General features: G+C 39.8%; 1 protein-coding gene across 1 annotated transcript in view; it reads right to left on the bottom strand.

The window, feature by feature from the left end:
* The window catches only part of LOC124789160 (caltractin-like), a 191,309-nt gene extending 167,066 nt beyond the window's left edge, over window positions 1–24,243 (bottom strand). The window contains exon 1 of the mRNA XM_047256455.1: window positions 24,114–24,243. Within this exon, the coding sequence (XP_047112411.1) occupies window positions 24,114–24,243 (130 nt within the window). The remainder of the gene's footprint in view (window positions 1–24,113) is intronic.
* Between the last annotated feature and the right edge of the window lie 2,272 nt (window positions 24,244–26,515).

Raw genomic sequence — 26,515 nt, 5'->3', positions numbered from 1 at the left:
GGGGACTTGTAGTCTGGTGTCTGGCACTGGGGTAACTGTTTTTCACGTTGAAATGTCATAGATAAGATTGGAAAGTCGCTGTTTTCTTATATACGTTTACCATCGCAGACGCTCATTTATAGGGGATGATACGAAAACACTGTATTTTCCGAACTGTAATCGGAAATAAATTTCGTAAATAGTTGTTGTTATATACCTTTGGGAACATGTAAATGGTTTGTGTCAGACAGAATCGATGTTGTTTTTGGTGTCCAATGTAGTAATTTCATCCTGTTAAAGTTTCTGCTCCAGTGTAAGTGTATACGGAGCTTGCCTGGAAGTAGTTGTGCTTCCTGCTGAGATATATCTGACGCTGCATCTGCTGCGTTGATTTCAGAATTGTAGTAATTCTTCCTATATTACGATCGCCAGCAGCAACGCATGTTACCTTAAATGTAGATACAGTACCTCTATACGAATCTAGTAGATTTGTGACGTTTGGCTCCTATTTTGTCCTCGTTCAGTTTGATGAGAAAATTCAATGATTTGCTTTACGTATGTCACTTGCCGCCATTTAGAAATCCTATGCAGACATCTTATGTTAAATATTAGGTTTGTGCTTACAGGTAAGTTCGTAGCGTTTTTGTTTAGCATGTTGACATATAGTTTGCTATTGGTTTATTTAACGATTTCCATTTTTTATCTGTAGTCATTATAGCTATTTGAGTTTACATTGTTATCTTGTCACTTGTAGATACTGAGTGGAGCTGTAGATGCTGGAAAATGAAGCGCCATGTGGAGAAATCGTCTCTGAAATATTATTATTTGTTTTAGTTCTATAGAGGGGTGACAGCATGTGTAGGTAGTGAGAAACATTTGCGCTGTCTATGGGGATAATGCCACTGGACAAAGCATGGCAAGAAAATGGTCTTCTTGTTTTGAGGGATCGTTTTGACATTAGTAACTCTCCACGTTTGGGGTTTGATGAAGGTCGTTTAAACACATTAATCCACAATGAATCACATCAGTGTACAAGAGAACTGGCGAATGTGATGAACTGTGGTAATTCCACCAACGTGCAACATTTGCGTGCTATGGGGAAGGTTCAAAAATCGGGCGTAAGGGTACTGCATGTTCTAAGCCAAAATCACAAAAATCAGTGGGTGGCCATATGTATATTTCTGCTTGCTCGACATCAATTGGCTCGTGAACAACATTGACGATTCCTATCCTGTATCGTTATTGGTGACGAGAAATGTGTCTTTACTCTAACATAAGGAAAAGAAAGGAATGGTTGGGCCCAAACAAAGCAGAAACTCTCAGCACAAACACATACACTCAGGATGTCATGCATCTTGTGGAACAGCGACAATATGGTGTACAACAAGTTGCTTTCCCGAGGTGTAACCATCACGGCTGACATCTATTGTCAACAACTGAGACGTCTTGCAGACGCAATCCGAAAACAAGGACCAGAAGGCTGCGTGAAATGATGCAACTGCACGATAACGCCCGCCCAAATTCTGTTAGACTGACAAAAAAACACTACACAGGAGTTGAGGTGGGAAGTTATTCCACACCCACCTTATTCACCTGATATTGTGCCCCCAGATTTTCACCTCTTCCACTTTCTGTCGAACAACCTTCAAGAAACTTCCTTTCCAGATGAAAATACTCTCTGAATACGACTCAGCGGAACCGTGTGATTTTTACAGCGCGGAAAAGAAAAGTGGCTCCAGTCTTGGCAGACTTGTAAATAGTGAAGGAGAAAATATTAGTGATGAGTAACATCTCTGTTATGTGTATCTGTTGTGTTTATTATACTTATGGGAAAACGCTACAGACTTATGCACCAACTTAATACGAGGGTTATTCAGAAAGTAGGGAACGTTTCCGTCTGACGCCGCTACGTGCGCGTCGATCGCGTATATTTTGGTATGTGCGTGCTTGGCTGCTCAGTCTGCATCCATCCGTGACAAAGGGAACGCCTCTGCGTGTCTGGTTTTTTCGATATTCGAATTTGAAATTTGCACTGCAATCGAAAATCCCACCCGTTGTGAAGTGCGGTCTGTGATACGATTTTTGTTGGCAAAAAAACCTAAAACCTATAGAAATTTATCGTGAACTGTGCAAAGTGTACGGAAACAACGTAATGAGTGAATGTTCCGTCCGGAAATGGTGGATTCGGTTTAAAAATGGCCGAACCAACTTTCATGATGAGGAGAAGAGTGGACGCCCAAGCTTTGTGACTGGCGATCTTGTCGTTAAAGTTGATGAAACGATTCGTGAAAACCGTCGCATCACAATAATGGAGCTACCGCTTTCTTTTCCACAAGTTTCACGGACTTTGTTGTTTTAAATTGTCCCTCAAAGGCTAGGCTACCACAAAATTTGTGCACGATGAGTGTCCAAAATGCTTACAGAGCACCATAAAGAGCAGCAAATGGGGGCAACGTTAACATTTCTGGAGGTCAGACCACAAATATTCTGATTCATTACAAGATCGAATTGTAACATGTGATGGAGACTTGGGTGAAACACGTCAATTGCGAGACAAAATTACAGTCCATGGAGTGAGGGCACACAAGGTCCCCCCCAAAAACCAAGAATATCTTGTCAGCGAGGAAGTTGATGGCGACAGTGTTTTGGGATAGACAAGGTGTTTTCTCGAACGTGGAGCAACCATAAATTCCATCTGGTACTGTCAAACTTTGCACAGCCTTAAAAGAGCACTTCAAAACAAACGCCGAGGAAAGATGACGTCCAAAATTTTGTTTTTGCATGACAATGCGAGACCTCACACGGCAAACAACACTAAAGAACTCCTTAATTCATTAAGTGGGAAATTTTCCCTCATCCACCCTACAGCCCCGATATTGCACCAAGCGACTTCCACTTGTTTCCCAAGATGAAGAACTGGCTTGCAACGCGGAACTCCAGGCGGGCGTGAATCACTGGCTGAAGTCTCAGGTGGCAGAATTTTATTACGAAGGTCTTTCAAAGCTTGTCAACCGCTATGATAAGTGCCTCAATGTGTTTGGTGAATCTGTGGAAAAGTAATATGTCAGTCGCTCTTTCAGATGTATATAATAAATGTATTTCTTGTACTTAAGTTTTTTTTATGTCAGAACGTTCTCTACTTTCTGAATAGCCCTCAAATTTGATGTGAGAATGCTTTGATTTACGCGAAAATTTGATTAATTTTGTAGTATATACTGACTTATTTCAGTGCATGACTTAGTGTTGCCAGTACAATATTCATTTCAGAAGCACCTAGAGAGGGGGCTTTACAAAACGTTTGTTGCCGCAACGTGTCTTTGCTGGGTGGGTAATTACATTTGATTTTCTTATATGTATGTCCAACTGTAGAAGGAAGATATATTTGACACGGAAATTCTCCAATTTGCGCAGAAATTTTATTATTTTATAATTTACTGTTTTCAACGTATTAATTACAGTTCCGAGATGTTACAACATGAGCAAAATACGGGATGTTTATTTGTGGTTTTTGATTGGACTGATGAGTTCCTAGCACTGGATCTTCCCAGTTTCCAAAGCAAAATTCAGGCTGCAAACTATATGATAGTGTGTTTGTTGCTTGCATGGGACTGTGACGTCATGCCGAGCATAGCAAGGTCTGAACAAGATCCTGTAGGCGAGGGATGCTGTCTGTATGACGTTATGCCTGCTGCTGTGTACTTGGAGATGAAAGCGAGTAAGTCAGTAGTGGTTTATAGTAAGTCCTGCAACGTTCAGTGCATGGTTTGTCGATAGTTTGAAGGCAGCCTTGGAGTGTTACACAGCGCTGCACAGTTTCTGGTGATGTCGGACGTGGCAGTGCAGCGCTGTCTGGCACATCAGCCAACACTCGTCGGTACAACGACGCAAAACTTTGCGATGCACTCGGAAAATACTCTCCTCTGTGTGGTGTTTGTTTTAATAAGACTCAAGTGGATATCTCCCCTAATCATACTAAAGACGATAGTGACAGCCACACAGGCTGCATCAGTGGGGTAATCAGTTTTGAAATTACGGCTAATGCTCTATAGTTCGACAGTCGGCAGACTTACCACCATTTTAAATTGGGAGTAACTGGATTTTCTGAACATTTTGAACTTACAGTAGCTGCTGTGAATTGTTTACCGTAATGTGGGTGGGGACAGACCCACACAAAACGTCCTTTGTCTCTGACTGCATAGTACCAGTATTTTAGAGCTTGGATTCTGACACAGACGTACGTGGATAGATCCAAACATACAAGGTAATAATCCAACAAGACAAGTCGAAACCTATCCTGTATTTTTTTTACACGGGAAGAATACAACAAAATAAATACACTGCCAAAATATTAGCTGCTAAGAGGCACTACAAGTATTTTGTAAAAAATGTTGAAGTTAGATTTTTTTGCCGCGCGAACAGCTTGTTACAGCGGCTTGTACAGCCCCGCCCGCCTAGCGCGCGAATCAGCGGAGCAGTCACGCTGCGCCGCGTAGCGGAATTATCCAGACACCAACTTTAAGCACCTAAAGCATGGCTTACAATGGAGCGAGTGGAAGCGAAAACGTGCAAGTGATCATTTACGGAAAATTTACTACAATTCGCTTGCATATGGGTAGAATCATTTATACTAGATAATCATAACACATGAAAAGAAGTCAGTAGCCAGGGTAGAGCATACTAAGTTTTTGGGTGTACATATAGATAAGAGTCTTAATTGGAAGAGTCATATTTTGGATCTCCTAAAGCGACTAGGTTCAGCAACTTTTGCAATCAGAATAATTGCCAATTTTGAGGATGCAGAAATTAGTAAGCTATCATACTTTGCGTACTGCTACTCTCTGATGTCATACGGAATAATTTTCTGGGGCAACTCAACACTTAGGCAAAAGGTATTCACTGCTCAAAAGAAAGTAGTTAGAATATTGTGTGGGATTCATAGTTGCACATCTTGCAGGCATCTGTTTAAAAGGTTAGGAATTCTTACAACTGCTTCACAGTACATTTTCTCAGTAATGAAATTTTTTCTCAACAACATGGACCAGTTTAAAATCAACAGAGACATTCATGATTACAATACCAGAAAAAAGAAAGACCTACACTGTCCTTTATTTAACCTATCTTTGGCACACAAAGGGATAAAATATGGTGCTATAAAACTTTTTGAGAAATTACCAGATGAAATAAAATGTCTGACAGACAGCAGTAGTAGTTTCAAAACCAAATTGAAATCACACCTCCTCGACAACTCCTTCTATACCATAGATGAATTCTTGAATATGAGTAAATAAATCTGGAGATAAAATATATGCATTTTGTGCCATTTAAGGGAATGGGATAGATAACAGGAATGCGTAACGCTATAAAGAAAAAAAAACTTGTTTCCTGTGCGCATTTCTTGTGCATTTTACACGTTCCATATCATAACGGTTTTTCCGAGCTATTGATCAATGGAACACGTAACTAACTAACACGAGGTAGTGCACATTGCCTATGAACGCTGTGCTTTTAGTTTTTGGAGTCAATATTCGGCACACAGGATACAACTCTTACCTTCTTAGAGCCACAATGCGAAACTTTGCTTTTCAGTGAGGATTATTTTGTGTGGCGAGCGCACTGTCCTTGACGGAGTATGCAAAACAACGCAGGGAAGGAAGAATTTAAATGCCTCAATTTGTATGGAAGTGTGACACGCGCGGAGATCGTGTACTTTACACGGAACTGCATCTCCACCTCTCCTTAGCACTGGTCCAAAATTTTACTTGTATGTCGGCTGCCATTTTTTCCTTGCTTCTCATTACCATTGAGGGGAAATTTATAAACAGAACACTAATTACCGACGTCGAGCATCATCTCAAGAGGTGACACACCTCGCGTTTCCACTACGTGTTTAAGGTCTAATGGTCATATTCCCCCTCACCCCACCTAAAGCAACAATGCTCCAGTGGCAAAGCGTGTGATACATGATCCACAGAGCGCGGGAACAAATCTCGCTCAGACAACAACTTTTTCACTATGATTTTTAACCGAGCATTCACTTCTCACAGATGCTGGAGTGGCCACAAAAGACATGTGCTTCGGATTCCACGTTAAACTGCTGTTCCCCATTTTCCGATTAGGTAAGTGGGGAAAGGCTAGGGACATGTAAGTAGCTGCAGTTGAAAGACTGCAAGAGGTCTACCTTGTACAACAGACAGAATTCCCTTTTGCTCGAGCTTGTTTGGTCTGGTGAAAACCTGGATTAAACTATTTTTGAATAACTTCATATCGACAGTTCACATGTAATTCTGATAAAATAGCTAGCAGAGAAAATAAAATCATGGTAGTGTTTGATGTCACAGACGACTTCCATCAATGAGGACTTGTAATTTATGGAAATGAAATGTGTCTTGCAGTGGTACATTTTATAACAATTCCTGTAGGCCATTCCTTATAATAATGTCTGAATGTTGTGCATTTGACTATCAGTGAAACAGTTCTTCGTTTATTTCCTGTAGTCATCACAAAAATACGAAGTGTCTATCGAATGACAAAAACAAACATTTTTCCAGCACTAGGCACACCGCACGAAAGAAAAATTGATGCAGTCAGGTTCTTCGCCGTAACCACTAGTTTTATTTAGACAGAACTGGTATGGAGTCAAGAAATGTTAGCAGCCGTTGTTCTGCATATTGCGCTGCATACATTGATCAAATTCGGAAAGCGTGGCAAAGAAAACTGGTAATGCATAAATGACTGGAGCTTAAGAATACTGTTCCGCTGATATCCTGAAGTGAGAGAGAGGTATCAGAAATGATGTCTGATAATTCCCTGAAAAAAGCTTTCCACTGTCGAAAAAAATTATTTATCGAGAGATTGAATCGCACTAGTAGCTACAGGCGGAAACCACATTACATATACAGATTTTTCGTCGTCCTCCGCAAAAACAGAGGCATCGTTATGTCCAATAAAAGCAATGAATTACTTTCTGCAGCTGGTAGGAATATGTTTCAAACGAAATGTTGAAAATTATTCCTTCCCATTTTTCCCGATTTTGATACGTCGATTACATGGTTCTTGCAACTAAACTGTCCATTTTTCTTTAATTTTGGTCCTAGTTTGCCTTGCGATTCTGGAAGACTACCGAAACAGTAAACCACTCGTACTTATCACAGGTATTATCGTATATGGATGTGTCATTGCATTCATTGATTGGGCAACCGACTCCGTCTGTTTTTCATACCGAAAAGATAAAGTGCGGTGTGCAAGCAGTTCTTTCACGAAACCTGACTGATCAGCGTTGAGGGGAAAACAGCAAGTTTCGTCTTTAAGTCAGCTATGAATTTCTCTACAGCATTGTCCATTACTGGCAGCTGCTCTACATGTTTACGTGACACAAACTTGGTAATTTTGCGACTTCCTATTCTGTACGATTTCTTGAACCAGCGTAGCCAGGTCGACGAAGCCTGGAAACTAGCAATATTCGTATCAGATGCAATTCGGAGGGTCCAATCTCATAGATCTCCAGCGGTAACGGTGTAACCCTCAAGAACAGTTCTAAATCTTTTGAACAGCTTTTCATTCATGTGTTTCGGGTTTCCGTTTGGCGCATATTTCTTTCTTCATGTGATTCATTCATTCATTTGTGCAGTTCACGCTGCGATTTTACGAAACGAAAACGCCTTTGCACACTGCTCAACTTCAAGCGTTTCTCCCCTCCTCCTTTAAACCAATATTTCACTGCCTTTTCTTTGTCGCTGAAAGCTGTTGCAGTACTTTTTTTTTGGCTTGGAAGGTATTCTTCTTCAGAACTGTTACTGGCACAACTGACGTCAGAACCACAATTTATGGAATCGTTACAGTTATTTCCTATTTCTTTAACGTTTCCACAATTTCAAACGAAATGTCCATGTCATTTGAATGAATGTCAAGGAAGTCAACTAACAAATGACACGTATCTGCAGCCTCAGGAGAAGTAGGTGATTTCGGCTGGAAACCACGTTATTCATATTTAATCATTGCTAAATTGACAACTTTGCACTAATAAGCACCAATAAGTTGAAGCAGTGGTGGCACTTTGTACAAAGTTGAATATTCATCAATAAATGTGTGTGCTCTTGTCACTAATCATTATCAGTGTTTCCCTCAAATCACAATAAATAGTTGAGGGTGGTGAGGATTAAATTCTCCTGTCATTGTATCAATATTACGATATACTATCTACAAACTGGAACAATAAATCAAAACAGTGACATGATTTGCAAACTGGATTTATGATCAGTGAACTTACTATGTGTTAAATGTTTAAAACTTCACAGCACAGCCTTCAGTAGTATGATCCACAAAGTTAGTACAATGAAGTGTACCCTGAGAGATGGTGGGATCCCAACTGTTATGAGAAGGCAAACTATCACTTCAGAAAACTACTTGCAATTATGTGACAAATGTACCTTATCAAGGTTTTTGGCTTCTTGTATTGGTTCTGATGTCTTCTTCGGGTAGTTCGTCCACAGATGACCTATCAAATTTCTTGGAAAAGATGGTTATTGGGCGCAAGACAACCATGGACATAAATTCAGACGCAATAGCACTGTAAGTTTACTCCTGTTAGTTAATGTGCTGACAATGCTGCGGTTTTAGCGGTTGGACTGAACAATACGACTTAAGACGACCACACACTGCCTATCTAAAACATGTTAATTTAGGCAAGTATTTGACCATTTCTGAAAAAACTATTTGATGCAGGACCGTAATATTTTTACTGAGTTACATGATATAATAGAGTCAACTGTACTAAAATCTACTTTATCCATTTTATAGTTTTTAAGAAATACTTTTTTAAATTTACTAACAAAAAATATTAAGTTTTTTCTGCAGAAAATATTTTTGTGGACTTCCTAATATGGGAATATTAGCGAATGTAGTACCAGACGTGGCTTTTATGTTATGCAGAGTGTCTGAAAATTTCATTCATTTATCTATGATAGTTTCTGATATAATGGGGCATATGTACTGAAAATTTTAGTTTGCAGAAAATTGATTTTAAAGAAAAAACTTTTGAAATTTGTTACTTACAGTTAATTAAAACTGACATACTGCATATATGGCCCTTCTTTGGCCTCTAGCAGGTTTTCCAACTTTTTTGTCACCTCCCTGGATGTTTGTCTTGCTTTCTTGGCCATATTAGATGCAGACCTGTCTGCATTGTCTATCCTCATTTTATCGCAATGTTGCAGCCCAGTGATCATATTTTCACCAGGATTAACTCCCACCTTTTTCAGTACCCAACATTTCACAGTCGAATGTAATAACAGTATCATGAACTCTTAGATTCATTGTATGCATGCCTACAAACACAGTTTTAGGAAGGCGGTTCCAAATAATGCTGTTGAAACATTCATTTTGGTTCTGTCTCTGCCCATGCAGACATTTTTTTAGAAGGTCAGGATGACCCAAGTCTCTGAAATTAGGTTTAATTACTGTAATAACAGCAGCAGGAAGAGAATGCTGGTGAGAATAAGTTTCTCCAGTTGCCTGAGCACTGTTTGTATTTGCACCACGAATTTTCTCCTGATGGACACAATCCATGACATGACTTACCATCAGTAGAGGACTTATGGAAGAATATGGCCCAAACATCTCTCCTCATTGCCTCCAGATTTTCTTTATTTCTCCTAATTGCCTGCCCATAGTATACCTGCAAGTTTTCTATTTCAGTTTTAGTTAACTGACCCTGTCTGGTAAACAATTTTACATCTTCTAATTTTTTTCCTCTCATATCAACAGTTAGTTTTCTCAGCCTTGTTCCCAAGCGTTTTTGAACATGGCCTACACATTCTATCTTGTTAATAATGGCATCTCCATATGGCTTAGAGTTCAGCACATTGTTGTATGCCTTGTTCCCAAGCGTTTTTGAACATGGCCTACACATTCTATCTTGTTAATAATGGCATCTCCATATGGCTTAGAGTTCACCACATTGTTGTATGCCTTACTGTCACCATTGCCAAATATTTGGTGTACCATATGCCTCTTTGTTTCAATAGAGAGATGAAATATTTGTTGTACTCCATGAACTTCCATACCACCACTTGTTCCTCTAAAATTAGCCACACAGTTATGTTCTTTATGTTCATTGACTTTACAACATTTGCAATATTTAGACATTATCTCCACATCTAACACTTTACTTGTATCTACACTTGTGGCAGTCACTATTCCATTCAGAGAAGTATGTCCTCTTTTCTGCCAACTTCCATCAAGTGCAACTACAATATCCGAGCATCCATCATTTTCTCCCACTGCTTCCCCAGCAGCCAGTTTCATGCTTTCCTCACTGACCTCACCTACAGCTTTCTCTAATATTGCAGTCAGTTTTTCAAATTTATTCATCACTGAACAAAATGTTCTCCCTGCAGCCATGCCCTTGCCAATGGATCGTAAGGCATTAACTATTCTAGTATTGATTTCATAAGGGCCACTTGCATCTGGTTTTGAAGAAATCATAAATGAAATCACAGCCGAGCATTTAGTGCAAATTAAATCCAAAGCAATTGCTAGGCCTTTTCTCCCACTGGCACTCTCACAAATTTTCACACTCTGTGACTCACCACACTGTCAACATTGTACAAATTTAGAAATTACACCTGATAATATTCTCAAATTTATAATAATGTTACCGCACCCCTTGTCACTTGCAGTAAATTCGTTGTAACTCTCTTGAAATGGTGAGAGCTTCTATGATGATTCACCTGTTGAATTACAATTCGAAACAACGTTGCCAGGCGACATAACCTCATGTACAGAAAGCTTTCTAAACTTGTTTCCTCTAAATTGTCATTTCTTGAAAATACCCTTACGTTTCGTCATCTTCAATAAACACAACAAAACACACATAAACAAGCACTGAAAATGTAAGTATAACAACTACTCACAATCACACTTGAACAAAACAAACCGCATGTTGAAAGCATGTTGTTTACAAACAGCAGAAACAAAAGAATACTGACTTTTGCATTCCAAGGATAGCCAATACACTCGGGAGTAAAAGTCCCTAACGTGCAATGTAGGGGATATAAAGATCTAAAATATATGTAGAAAAGTGGGTGACAGAAAAATGGGAGTGGCACATGAACACACGTGGTAGGAAAATGCCCTTTAAATGCTCGAAAAAAATTTTTTTCAGCAAAATCATTTTCAGAGTACTTAAATAAACCCTTAATCTATCGAAATATGATGAAAACCGAAAATTGATTTTTTTGACTTGAACCACGATGTGGTCCACTTTAACTGAAGGGAATGTTGTACAATACGTCTCCATTACCAACAAAACAATGAACTATCATGCGCATAAGTATCCGAACGACCTGAATTGTGATCCGCCGGATTTGCATGCAACCAACATAACATAGCTGTCTAGCGGGTCCTCTAATCGCTTTGCGGTACAGTCGTTCGACTATACAAAATTGATACCACGAGAGACCACTAGACAACATCATTCTTTAAGGCAATCAGTGCGATGTAACATCTCACCATGATACTGCAAAAACTAGCAAAACACGTAATTAGAGATCAGTTAATCCCTAACGCTTGTACAGGTTACAATGATTTTCAAAAGCATTACCATCTCACTACAAACTGAAACAACTTACTATGGCTTATAAACTATGTAGCGATGCTTAAAAAAAGTACATATTTGCATGAACAACATATTCTGAGACAATGTCTGGACTAATAAAGGTCTATGACGATTCGAAGTATTTTTCCTCTGTATGAGGTTTTCACGCACCTGTGGTTTTTTCAGAAACTGGTCGTTGAAGGAACTAGTTAAGGAAAACGCGATAACCAGCGGTAAACGCTCTATAGAAGCCGCAATATTAATGGAGAATTGTCTGTAACGTCACCGTACTAATTATTCATGAAGAATTATTTGCCCACATGTTTGAACTGTAAATGACATGACGAAGTTTTTTGTTCTGGATCTGGACAGAAGCCCAGCAGACTTAGCCGCTACTAACTAAAATACACTTTCGCACCTGCCCGGGACTTGATCAAGGCAACGATCATTAATACTGACAAGCCGTGAAGAGACGTGAAATATAAATGTTTTCATCAGTATTAGTTAACACATCTGAACTTGAAACGAAATGATTTCTACTGCATCAAAACCATTATCGTCCTGTTAACTAACCACAAAAGACGTTTAATATACTCTCCTTCACAAGTAACCAAGTATGCATGTGCTGAAAACTGTTGTGACGGGGTTTACTACCCAGCACGTTATTGGATTGTTAACTAAGTAAAATCAGATGTTAGAAATCGAATTTATTTAGCAGCAGTGACTTGTATCAATATGAGATGGGGGCACAATTTGTTTTGCTTGCCTGGAAATCGAAACCGGCGCGTACTGTCGCTGTTTCCCATCCATAAATAGACATTAAGTATCAACTGCTCGCATGTTTCTAATGCGGGTAGTACTCTAATCCCAACGATGCATGTAAAATGCGAAATATGGAGGTAAAGCACTATTCAAAATGCAGGGATGTTAACGTCTGCCGTTAAATGTCAAGTGAATGCTTTACAGATGTCATGGTCAGACTCTTGTGAATCATATGGGAGTTATATTGTTGCTGATTAATATCTCCCTTATTTTTATGAGTCGTCTTTAATTAACTACCGAAAAGACCATATGCAGTATGCAATAAAGTATTAAAAACTGATTACAACTTATCATGATAACGGTACAAAAAAGTCTGCCTTCTTAAGGCAAAATACCCCAAATCATTACAAATTAGTAAGAGAAAGTTAACAAAACATCAGTACCACACTTAAGTCAATATTATTGACTGAAGCAGAAAAAAAGCGATTAAAATGTGTGCAATTCTGTATGTGTTTTGTCTAGACATCCACGGACTAGAGAATAGAAGTAGCGATATAATGGTAGAGAGGCTTTCATTCGATGTCTTTACTGATTGTTGATCTGCTTTCGAGATACTATTTTACAGAGGAGGAAAATCTACTGCCGCCACCAGTATTTGGACCGACAGCAAGCGTAGTTTTCAATTTCATGTCCAACCACTTTACCCCTACGCAAGCAGACATCTGCATCAAACCTTGCCTCATTGTCACCTCAATCGTAGATTCGTCAGCTAAACAGCGACGTAAATAGCGAAACCAGCTGCAGTTTCTTTTGAAACGAGCTTCCTGGAATCAAAATTATTCATTTGATACCTTCTATGTCATCTTCTAAGAGAGAATTATTCAGGATATTTAATGAGAATGAGTGAATTTAGAAGGAAACTTTTGCACCAGTCCAAGAAGTAATTCGAAGGCCACATTGCTGCCAAATGTATGCTGCAATGTTGCCAATCTTCCATTAGACTAGTGACGGACAAAAGATGTCCGCTAACGCGAAAAGTCTCTTCAGCTTGTCACCATAGGACAAACTCGCGCAATACAGGCGTGGCAGGGCGGTGTTGGCGCTAGCACCGGTTGCTACCGCTTTGACGGGGACCTGAATTAACAAACGTAAAGACCAATTAGCTACCAATTGCAACTTGAACATCAGATATAAATATCGGGAGAATAATTTAGGGGGCGCTCCTTTTAAGTAGCTGTCGAAGCAATTTTTGTTATTATGTCTTATAAGAACTGCAAACTAAAAAAATATTATCCTCCAGGAGCGATTAGGTTCTGTAGTATCACCTAACGCCGTTAACAGAATGAGTAAATAATATTCTTTTTGATATTAAATACGTGAAAATAATTTTTATTACGTAGGATTTCTTTGGCACTACTGCTGACACATAATAAAACAGATGAAACCACAACATAACACTGATTACAAAACGCGAACATCAACAAAGACATTTCATAAACTACGAATAACACATTATTTCATCTACATCTATATTTCACAAGCCACATTAAGGTATGTGATACAGGCTCTGAGCACTATGGGACTTAACTGCTGAGGTCATCAGTCCCCCTAGAACTTAGAACTACTTAAACCTAACTAACCTAAGGACATCACACACATCCATGCCCGAGGCAGGATTCGAACCTGCGACCGTAGCGATCGCGCAGTTCCGGACCGTAGCGCCTAGAACCGCTCAGCCACTCCGGTCGGCGTATGTGATACAGGGCACTATATATACCACTATCATTTCCCCATTTGTTTAATCCCAGCGCGAATATTTCGTAGGAAGAACGATTGCTAGTAAACCTCTGTGTGCGCAAGAATATCTCTATTTTTATCCCCGTGGTCTTTCCGCGTGATGTAAGTAGGGGGAATCCATATATTAGCTGACTATTCATGTGTCGTAAGCTTTCGGTATTACACAGCTGTACAAACCGCCATGTGGTCCGCTCCCGGTAGTTGAGTGGCAGCCGACACGGTAACACAGCGTCTTCGGTCAGGGGGTTCGCTGCCCCCTGTAATAAAAGAAACTGAGTTAATGGATCAACGACGAACTGAAACGGGTGTCTTGCGACGTCCGCCCCGACCAGATACAACGAACGAAAACGAACAAAATAAGATTTAAAAAAAAAAAAGAAAAAAAGTGGTCAGCGCGACGGAATGTCAATCCTAAGGGCCCGCGTTCGATCCCCGCTGGGCCGGAGATTTTCTCCGCTCAGGGACTGGGTGTTGTGTTGTCCTAATCATCATCATTTCATCCCCATCGACGAGCAAGTCGCCGAAGTGGCGTCAAATCGAAAGACTTGCATCCGGCGAACGGTCTACCCGCCGGGAGGCCCTCGTCACACGACATTTTTTTACCGCCATGTGGGATTCTTCTGTTACAGCGTCTGCAACTAAAAGTGACTAAGCATCTCATCTCTCTGAATCTTTCGTGCTTACTAAATAACCGTGTAACTAACGGCGTTGCTCTTGTTTGCCTTTTAGAATGAGAGTAGTTTTCAAGTATTTCTCAAAGGATTCATTTGTAAGCTATCAGTTACCACACCTGAACTTGAAACTAAATGACGAAATTATTTGTGTTAAATCGAGACCCTTATCTCCCTGTTAACTAACCACGAAAGACGATTAATACACTTTCTTTCACAAGTAACCACATGAGCACCAGTTGAAAATTGCAATGGTGTGATGTAAAATTTTGTGACAGGGTTTTGTACCCAGCACGTTATCGGATGGGTAACTAAGTAAAATCAAATGTTAAATATCGAATTCACCAGCAGCGAGGTTTATCAATATGTAATAACGATACTCATTTTCTGCACAGGAAACGAACCCGGCACCCACTGTCGCCCTTATCCATCCATAAACAGATATAAACTATCAGCAGCATCTATAAATAATGGGAGCTATCGTTATTGTTGACAACTCATGAAGGGACATTAAAACTGAAAATTATTTTTCTCTGATACTTCGGTGGGCACACACTATGGCTTACAAGGAAAATTATAAATATTTTTGTACTGGACCAGGATTCCAACCCAGATACGTTCCATTCATAGAGAATCGAATTCGAACTTCACTCATCATCATCATCATCATTTAAGACTGATTATGTCTTTCAGCGTTCAGTCTGAAGCATAGTCCCCCTCATAAAATTCCTTCATGATCCCCTAGTCAGTGCTAACATTAGTGCCTCTTCTGATGTTGAGCCTATTCTTCAAAATCATTCTTAACCGAATCCAGGTACCTTCTCCTTGGTCTGCCCCGACTCCTCCTACCCTCTACTGCTGAACCCGTGAGTCTCTTGGGTAACCTTGCTTCTCCCATGCGTGTAACATGACCCCACCATGTAAGCCTGTTCGCCCTGATTGCTACATCCATAGAGTTCATTCCCAGTTTTTCTTTGATTTCCTCATTGTGGACACCCTCCTGCCATTGTTCCCATCTACTAGTACCTGCAATCATCCTGGCAACTTTCATATCCGTAACCTCAACCTTATTGATAAGGTAACCTGAATCCACCCAGCTTTCGCTCCCATGCAACAAAGTTGGTCGAAAGATTGAACGGTGCACAGATAACTTAGTCTTGGTACTGACTTCCTTCTTGCAGAAGAGAGTAGATCGTAGTTGAGGACTCACTTCATTAGCTTTGCTACACCTCGCTTCCAGTTCTTTCACTATGTTGCCATCCTGTGAGAATATGCATCCTAAGTACTTGAAACCATCCACCTGTTCTAACTTAGTCCACTCCATCACCAAAATTTTCTAGTCTCAAATTTACATTAAATATGAGTCCTGTGAATGCAATGCCCATTGGGTCATTAAATGAAAAAAAAAAAAAATTAGTGAATGTTTACCTGAACAGAATTTCTGTCTTCTGCGACTACCGTCATTCCTGTGACGCAATTTAAACAGGCTCTGACCCTGTTGCTGGTGAAGGGATATGGTGTTTATGCGGATTCTGAACTATGGTCTGACATAATATTCTTCACTTGGCGTTACGAGATGCAGTAGATCCGTTAGTGAATGTTAAAAATGAACGATCTATGTGAGAATCGAATCCACACCACGCAATTATCAAACTCGGATCCACAACTGTACCGTAATAGTAATTTCGTGTGCAGTGGAGACATACCGATTGCAGAATTTAAGCTGTATCAATTCCAGTTCAGGTAGTGCAACATCATACACTAGCAGCGTGCTCGAGATGCCAACTGCGTTGTTCTTTTCACTTGATTCCGTAATCACTGAAATAAAATCACATAACCTCCCAACACGAGAGGTTTAATTTCGTTCCTCTATTCCTGCTGGGAGATTTGTTTTCTTATTGATCAGCTCTTTTCCTTCCTGCCGGCGAAATGTTACAAAATGTGATCTGTAATAGATCCACAGTGCCCGCTTTTTTAATGTTGTTGTGGGTGAAGGACTTTAGTTTCCTCTTAAAACGTCTTAAGCAACAACGTTCTCTGATTTACCAGAAATGAAATGCTCATTGTCGAGGTAAGAAGAGTTTGAAAGTCCCCAACGTCTGGGGCAGTTATATCTCTTCGTCTGACGGCACTGCGTAAGTACTTACGCTAAGAGGCATCACAAGTTGTGTTCGTATAGCTGTAGAAATCATTAGTTCAAGCAGAGTTTAGCACCTGTAGTTATGGTACTGCTAGAAATACAGAAGTATTATATACTGAAGGCTGAGTTCATCTTGAAACTGAGGCGTATTTATAATACGTAAGCTACTGGAGATTAAATGTTCTTGATTTTCTCCACAGAGCATTCGAAGGCGTGTACACACAATACTACAGATAACGTAAACGATAAAAGTAGCATTGCCCATCGAAACTAATAACTCTTTGTTTACATCAAATAAAAAAATAATTGTAATGGCAGGATTCGTACCTCATTCTAAGAGTTTTCAAACCTAGCGCTTTAGACACTCCGATAACCCGCCACTGGCTGAATGTGTTGTTACAGACCTATATGGCGTGCTTTAGCGAGAGCACCATGACCTGAATCACTACTTGAATCTAAATGTTGGTTTAAATCTCTGAAAACGATGTCATTATTATTATGTATGGAGATTAGAGACAAAATAATTGCAATGGTACTCAAAATAATACTTAAGAGGAACTTATTTATGAAATATTTTTCGTAGCATTTAGACGGGGATGAATGTGACTTCTGAGGCGAAGAAAGTGCTGTCCCGCTTGTATGGCACTTCCGTTTCCTCTTGCCTTGTCACTAGGTTCTTACCTGCAATGTCTCAGCTCAAGGACTTCGATAAAAGTCGCATTCTTGGGCTTTATGAAGATGGATACTGTATCAGCGCCATATCCTGTGCCCTAGGATACAGCAAATCTACGATTCATCTCTGGGTAAAGAGGATGGCGGATGAAGGCCACGTCAACCGCCGCCGTCGCCCTGGCCGTCCACGGACCACCACGGAGTATCGAGACAATAGTATACTCCAATGCAGTGATGACGACCCATTCAGGACCAGCAGAGAAATAAGGAACATCCTCCAGCTAAGCGTGAGGAGGTCGACCATACGACGACGTCTCGGCGAGAAGAGAAGGTAAGGACGAAAATCCGCGGTTATGGGAGTGTCGAAAGAGCAACATAGGGCTGCCAGGTTAAACTTCGCTCTGGAGTACAGGAATAAGTCACTTTCATACTGGGAGCAAGTTATATTTACGGACGAGAAGGTGTTTTCTACTGCGCCAAATAGTTCTGTCCTTGTATATCGTCCACGTGGAACGAGATTTGACAGAAACTATGTTCATCAGAGGCAAAGGTGTGGCCGAACTTCTGTCAGAGTTCGGGGATGGAATCAGCAGATGGTTGTGGCGTTTTGTGGCAACTGGACCGTCCGCTTGTTAGTCATTACTACTGCCAAATATTGGAGAATATAATGCTTCCTTCTGTTCGTCAGAGGTTTTCGGGAGGCAGCATAATATTCCAACATGACCGTTCCCCAGTCCATACAGCGAATTGTGTAAAACAATGGTTTCAAATGAATGGAGACATCGATCTCCTGTACTGGCCTCCAAAGGTGCTGACCTCAATCCTGTAGAGTACGTATGGGCAGAGATGGAGAAAATTATTAGGTGTAAAGACCTAAACCAACAACCAATGCATCGCTGTCCGAAGCAGTTCATGATTCATGGGAAGACCTGTCGCAGAATAACGGACTCATCTGGATACTTGTTGCCTCTGTTCCCCGGCGTCTAAATGCTGTTGAAGAGGATGGAAACTGGGCACGATACTGAATCCATTGTGTCATTAGGGAGGAAACTTTGTGATAAAAGAACGTTATGCTTACCATTCGATTACTCTTATTGAGCATTTACGTTACTATGAACAAAAGGAAAATGTGTTTGCCTTAAACTTTTTTCAAATGAAGGTGGAATATAACTAAATCGAAAACGATTGATCATCACTAGCTAAGACATTTAATTGAAAGAAGAAGACCATAATATACACATAACTCAATTAGTCTATTTCACTCTTTTTCAGTCATTCAAAGGACTATCGATTTTAAATTATTTTGTGATCATTGATTCAAGAAGATCAAAACGACTATGGGAACAATATTTTTTTTCACATGGCAAATGACGTCAAATCCGATGAGACTATCAAAGTGAAAGAATTAATTTTGTTTGACGTCAATGAGAAGGCATATTACTTTGAGTTATTTGTGCAGGCAGGATTCCAGTACCGACGGGAGCATAAAAAGAGAGATTATTTTTATTTAATACTGAGTGGAAAACACAATACCGACAGCGAGTAATCAGGAAAGGGCGAGCATGAGTCGCACTATGTGAGTTCTGTACAAACACAATTACGTACTTAGGTAACAGTAATTCCTTTTGCATGATGCCCTGGTGCAAGTTTTTGTATTGGACACCACTTCGGTGACTTATATGTCCCTAAACTACTCCAGTCATCCAAGAGGGGAGAAGCCAAGTACAGTTAAACGGGTAAAACGAAACACGCGAGGTTTCTGGTCACCTTTTGAGGGTGAACACTAGGTTAAAATGAAGACGGTTAAAGAAAATCCATGGTATAAACGAGATTCGATCCTGAGGCTTTTCTAATTGCAGGCGCGCACTTTACCGCCAAACCAGCTGGCCCAATACTTCCGACCTATATTCATCTGTAGTTTTTATGGATTACGTTTGCGAGTACCAGAACGTTTGACATACCAGACTGTATCTTTCGTGAGAAGTAACTTAGGAGCTTAAATTTATTTACACAAGAACGGGACCGTAGACCTTAGTACGTGGCACAAATTTCTACTTCATATCTTTACATGTCCTGAGAACAAGAGGTCTTATCAGACGGAAAGAAGGGCAGATGGATAACAAATGGTAAAGAAAATGTATTTTTCCGTACCATATCATTACAAATCAACAATTTTCGGATTTATTCCTTTACTCGTACTTTATTACTTTATGAATCTGCACATACTGCTAAATTCCAAACTCTTGTGGTAGTTCTGTGACGCTCCTGTATGACTGTGGACTGAACATATACAAAGAGCAATTTGCGGCCGAATTTACATAATCTGTTGATAATCCTTAACGACTTGGGGTACTTTGAATTAATCAGACAGACTTTTTTGTACCTTTATCGTGATAAGTTGTATTTGATTTTTCTGAGTATAACGCATACTAAATACGGACTTTAGTTACTTCTGTAAACGAAACATCGTCCCCCCTATAAAGCGTCGCATGAACGATAAAATAGATATAGAACTACGTGACCACGGGATAGTAAAGCTACAGAAATCACTCATCAGAAGATTGGGCACTGCACCTGCAAGTAGACCAACTGGATTACGCACAAAGCATGCGAAAGAACTTGCTCCTTTCCTAACATCATTTTACCGTAGATGTCCTGATGAGCCATTCTAATGATTGAAAAAAAAAAAGCACAGGTTATCCTCATTTTCAGGAAGGGTCGTCGGAAAGATGAACAAAACTATAGGTCTACATTACTGGCGTCGGTCTGTTGTAGAACTTCGTAATATGTTTCATGCTCGCACATTAAACAGGTTTCGGAGTTTCAAAATCTACTCTCTAAGAATCAACACGATTTCCGTGAACAAGGATCGTGTGCAACTCAGAGATTCCAAAAAACAGTAGACACAGGTGACTAAGTAAGTGCCATGTTCCTTGACTTCTTACAATCGTTTGACAGTAGACACATGTGACCGGGTAGATGCCATGTTCCTTGACTTCTTACAATCGTTTGACCAATTCTTAAATACTGCTCATCATTCTGAAATCCGTACCAGGTAGGATAGTCAAAATATAGAAGATTAAAGTAATCCTTTAGTTACTGGATTATTCAGTAATCACGAAAGCGTCAGAGAGTTGCTCATTCAATTCCAGGTGAAGACGCTGCAAAAGAGGCAGCCTCCACGGCGGTATGGTCTTTTCGGTAGTTTATTAAACAAGACACACAAAAATGAGGGAGATATTAATCAGCAATCTCCCATATGATTCACAACAGTCTGACCATGTCATCTGTAAAGCATACACTCACTTGACATTTAACGGTAGACATTAACATCCCTGCATTTTGAATAGTGTTTTACCTCCAGATTTCGCATTTTACAAGCATCGTTGCTAAGCGCAAATAAATAAAGAAAAGCAACATGACTTTTTTTCTCAAATAAAGGCTCCAGAAATTAACTTAATTTTAATGTGATTAACGAAGAATTGGAGATTTCCGACATTAAATCGAAAAGTTTCCCTATACATGGAAGGAACTACATAATTACTATATCTGGGCAGATGGTTCTAAAAATGATCAAAGTGCATATATCTTTCCTTCAATCACATGTGTAGTAGCGGCATAACGAAGATAATAGTAGCAATCATGACAGTAATCATCGAATTATCTGGGAACCTCACACGCTGCAGTTGTGTTTCTCGAACTAAAACATTAGTCGCCATTGAAAAAAATTCATATTGCCATCAAAACGGAGCTATGAGGACTAGAATGGTCCTTATATCACGCAGTCATGAGATTAGAATAACACCCGCATTAGAAACTAGCAGGTAATTAACCAGTTAATCGAGAGAGCCGGATTTTTTTCACTGCTTCTAGGCGCATCGTCGGACACAACAACACAATCAGGACGTTGACAGTGCAGTGCAGTTGCAGTGGTCTGCTGGGTTGGTCAATAGTTTGATAATTGCAAGTTATAGGTACGATTCTCACTCTTGGCGTCCATTTTTAACATTCATGAAAAGATCTAATTCACCTATGGAAACGCCAAGTCCAGAATGTTAGGTCGCACAGTGGTTCAGAATCCGCATTAAACACAATATCCCTTCACTACCAACAGCGTCAGAGCCTGTTTAAATGGCGCCATAACAAAGGCGGCAGCTGCCGAAAGCACAAATTCTGTCGCCGGTAAACTAGCACCAAAAAGTTTATTTCATTTAATTTAGGAATGGTTATTTATTTCACAGTGTTCATATCTGATTATAACTTGAGACGTTGCAATTTTTGGTCCTCGACTGGAATTCGAATTTCTAGGAATGGAATGTGTCAGGGTTGCAATCCTGGTCCAGCACAAACATATTCATAATTTCATTTTACGCCCTAGCATGTGCACACTGACCTACCACGGAAAAATACTTTGCATATTTAAAGTCTGTTCATGAACAGTCAACTATGACGATACGTACCGTTATTTCTAGTGAAACATGCGAGCATCTCACTACTGGTGAGCAAGTAATTGATACTTAACGTCTATTTATGAATGGGAAACAGCGACAGTACGCGCCGGGTTCGATTCCCGGGCAAGCAAAACAAATTGTACCCTTATCTCATATTGATACAGCTCGCTGCTGCTAAATAAACTCGATTTCTAACATCTGATTTTACTTGGATAACAATCCGATAACGTGCTGGGTAGTAAATCCCGCCACAACATTTTAAATCATTGCATTCCAATTTCAGCACATGTATACTTGTGAAGGCGAGTATATTAAACGTCTTTCGAGGACAATTAACAGGGCGACAATGGTTTTGATGTAGAAATAATTTCGTTTCAAGTTCCTGTTGTCGTTACTTACATTTTAAAGTATTATTAGTGTTAACAAATACTGGTGAAAATCTTTATATTTCACGTCTCTTTACGGCTAGTCAGCATTGATAATCGTTGCCTCGTAATCAAGTCCCGGGCAAGTGTATTTTAGTCAGTAGTCGGACCACCTACAATAATAGGTGGTTTTGGTAGTGGCTACGTCTGCTGGGTATTCCGTGCAGATCCAGAACAAAAAATTTCGTCATGTCATTTATAGTTCAAACATGTGGGCAAATAATTCTTCATGAATAAGCAGTAAAGTTACGTTACTGATTATACTCCATTAATATTGCGTTTTCTATAGAGCGTCTATAGAGCGTTTACCGATGTTTATCACGTTTTCCTTAACTAGTTCCTTAAACTACCAGTTTCTGCAAAAAACAATCGTCAGTGTAACATTTAGCAGGTGCGGGAAAACCTTATACAGAGGAAAAATACTTCGAACTGTCATAGACCTTTATTAGTCCAGACATTGTCTCAGAATATCTTGTTCACGCAAACATTTACTTTGTTTAAGGATTGCTACATAGTTTATGTGCCATAGTTAGTTGTTTCAGATTGTAATGAGATGGTAACGCTTTTGAAAATCATTGTAAGCTGTACAAGCATTAGGGACTAACTCATCTCTAATTACGTGTTTTCCTAGTTTTTGCAGTATCATGGCGTGATGTTACATCGCACTGATTGCCTTAAAGAACAGTGTTGTCTAGTGGTCTCTCGTGGTATCAATTTTGTATAGTCGAACGACTGTATTGCAAAGCGATTAGAGGACCCGCTAGACAGCTACGTTATGTTGGTTGCATGCAAATCAGGAGGACCACAACTCAGGTGGTTCGGATACTTTTGCACACGATAGTACCTCTGATGCAGACAAATAAGGTGACAAAGACTTTCATAAATGAAAGGTGGAGGATAAATTACATATAATTGTGGCTACATAAGAAAAAGGGCGACAATTTCATGTAATTACCAAACTTGTAAATATGATAAGTAAAATGAGACAACTTTACATAAGTACGAAATGTGTTAGTAGTAATTGTAAAATAATACTCTTAAGCTTTGAGTTTTAATAATCCAAAAGGGCTAACCTATGTCCAGTGATAATATAAACCCTCAAATCCAATCCCCATTGTCTGGTCCAGCAATAAAGGAATAACTTCCCAGATAATGGTATAATTCTGATAAAATATGAAAGGGAAACAAAAAAATTTTTTCTAACAAATAATGAGATTTTAGCAATGTAAGATGGCATAAATATGAACTGTGACTTTCATCTGGAAAGTAGGGCCGCGAGGCATACCTTGCCGATCCTTCCTCCTTGCTGAAAAATCCGCAGCAAGTTTCCACAATGAGCGTCAAATCTTGACATTAGAAAAGGATCGCTTACGTCAAGCTGTGCAAGGGTGTATTGAAAATGCCAAAGTCTGTTGCTCACTTTTGAGCACCACTCTGTTGCCAAGGTTTCCCTGCTGGCCCAACATTCCTGTTCTCGTTGCTTACATTTTAAAGTATTATTGGAACTCTTCTAATGGCCTAACTCATCAACAAAATGGCAGGATAAAAAAATGCAGTAATTGAAAATAAAACCCCCTTAAGGTCAGTGAGACATTGTGCAGCCTTTAAGAGTCTATGTCTCACTTGACAGTTGTATCACTTCTCTTACTGAGGATTGACGAAAAAGATGAATGTCCAATATCTTCTTAACTGCTTTGACTGCCTTGGAGTGCTTAGCTCCTTCCACATGGCTTAATATGGCCATCTTCTCCATGTTGCTGAGAGCGAATGACTTGTAATATGCCCAGAATTCTGACGTCTTGTGGACTTTGTTGCCCTGAAACCTTCAGTCATTCAGCATTGAAATTTACCATGTACTTGGTTTCCCATGATGTACTACTAGAACACTGTGAGAGTTGCCACGTGACTCAGGACAGAAAGTTGTTTGTTGTCAACACTCCTGTAACAATCATAAACTGGTGTGCCTTTGAAAGTGAGATGCACACAAAGAATGTATTTTCCCGACAAACCACGTATATTTCCAGTGGATTCTTTGATACCTGCAGCCGCTGATTGTCTGTATGTGCGGGCCCGATGTTGAGACTGTACCCACAGAGCGCGAGAATAAAATATTCACAGAGTCCCTCATGCCTCATAAGATTTATCGAAACGAGATTTTGGTAAATGATAGAATGGAAATATTCGAGCATTTTTCTACATGATAAGCATGTGAAATTTTCTTATCTACCACATTATATGAGTAACTGTAGACTTATGTAATGGAATGACGTGATTTTTTGTTTTTGACAGCTGCTGAAATGAGAATTAATGTGGCTTTGCAACAAGGTAAGTTAAGAAATTGCATGTTCGTGTTTTTTTTTTAGCAAAAACGCGATTTTTCATAAACTTTTGACCTGAATTGACCACATTTCCTTGTTTAATAAACCACTGTTTCAGGATTCTGTCACAACTTACAGTGCATAAAACATGACATAGCGCAAACTCCGCTTTGTTTTGCCAATGAAGTAAATTTTAACAAGGAAACGACAGAAATGTGGCTGTTAGTCAAAATTCTCCCCTTCTGAGTGAGTGGTTTTCAAGAGGCAGCAAGTTTTAGTTGCTATAAATATAATGAAGGAGCTGGACCAATGACCGTATTGAAAGACATGCAATTGTACCAACTTTGTGAAAATTGACACATGAACATTACATATACAAGAATGCAACAACTGGGCATACAAAGAGATGGTTGAAAAATTTCTAGACAGTATTCGAACTGTGGACCACAGTGTTCTCACAAAAACTAAGGTACAAAATTTGATACGAAGTTTCTGAAAAAAATTCTTCATTTGTGTGGCCATATTGTCCATAGCAGCTTTATACTAAATGAAAGTATTTTAAATCCGTCTTTGCAGTTACATTACAAGAAACAATAGTGCCAACCAAGGAAATAAAAACTTGCAAGCAGTCAGTGTTCCCTGATGTGAGAAAAAATCTTTTGTAATGAACTGTTTTTAGATGGAGAAAGCAAGCGAAATAATACATATGTGTGTTTCATGAAGGCCACTGATGTTATTTTATTTCAGTAAAACAAAACACATTTGGTGACTAAAATAGGCATTTCTTTGGAGTTGCAAGACAGATTATTAAAATACCTTCACTGATTTCAGAAATAACCACAGAAAAAAGTAGGCCTCTTGAAAGAAGTGTATAAGGCGGGAAAGTGTTGTGTAAACTAACACTATAGGTGACCGCCAATAAAATGTTGGTTCAGCTATGTCCGTTATTGTTGATTATTACCCAATGTGTTATGTCTATTATAAGGAGCACCACAGTCCTTGGTCCATGTAAAAACCATGAAAATCTGCTGCATTAGGCCACACACAAACAGACCAGCCTGTGGTCAGATTGGTGAGACTAGATTCGATGGGCAAGGCCTGCACATTATTGGAAAACGATGGGCTTCAGATCAGCAGGCCCGATACGGTAGGGCTACCAGCAGAAATGGCCTGCGGTTTAGGCCCGTTGCAGAAATCCATTTGTGTGGCCAGCTATTCACGAGTCACAGACGGCATATTGATGAAATAGACTGCAGTGATCAATCCCTGCAACAAGTAACTTGTGTGAATACTCTGACAATCAATAATAATGAGGATAGATAGTAACTCACTGTAAAGGTGATCACTCATAGGCTCACAGAAAAGACAATCAGTCTCATAGCTAAATTTTTGGCCATAACCTTTGTCAGAAATCGAGCACACACACATCACTCAGACACAGCTCATGGACACAAGGCTGCCATCTCTAGTTGCTGTGTCCACATTCTCTGAGAATCACATCCAAACAAACAACTCCTCACACCTCCATGCTTCTCGTTGGCAGCTGCTTGGCTGTGGCAAGAAGTGGTGGCCACACTGACTGCAAGCTGATGGGAGTGGTAGGAAGGGGAGAAGCAGTAGAAATGAGGGAATAAGGAAGTGGCGCACGTACTCAGCTGCGCCCAGCTGGCGACAGTGCGTCACATCTTCGTAAAAAAAAAAAACATT

The sequence above is a fragment of the Schistocerca piceifrons genome, chromosome 3 (genome assembly GCF_021461385.2).
Source record: "Schistocerca piceifrons isolate TAMUIC-IGC-003096 chromosome 3, iqSchPice1.1, whole genome shotgun sequence".
In the NCBI taxonomy this organism is placed as follows: Eukaryota; Metazoa; Arthropoda; class Insecta; order Orthoptera; family Acrididae; genus Schistocerca; species Schistocerca piceifrons.
The sequence above is the reverse complement of the archived record's forward strand: the minus strand, read 5'-3'. Positions and strand labels throughout refer to the sequence as shown.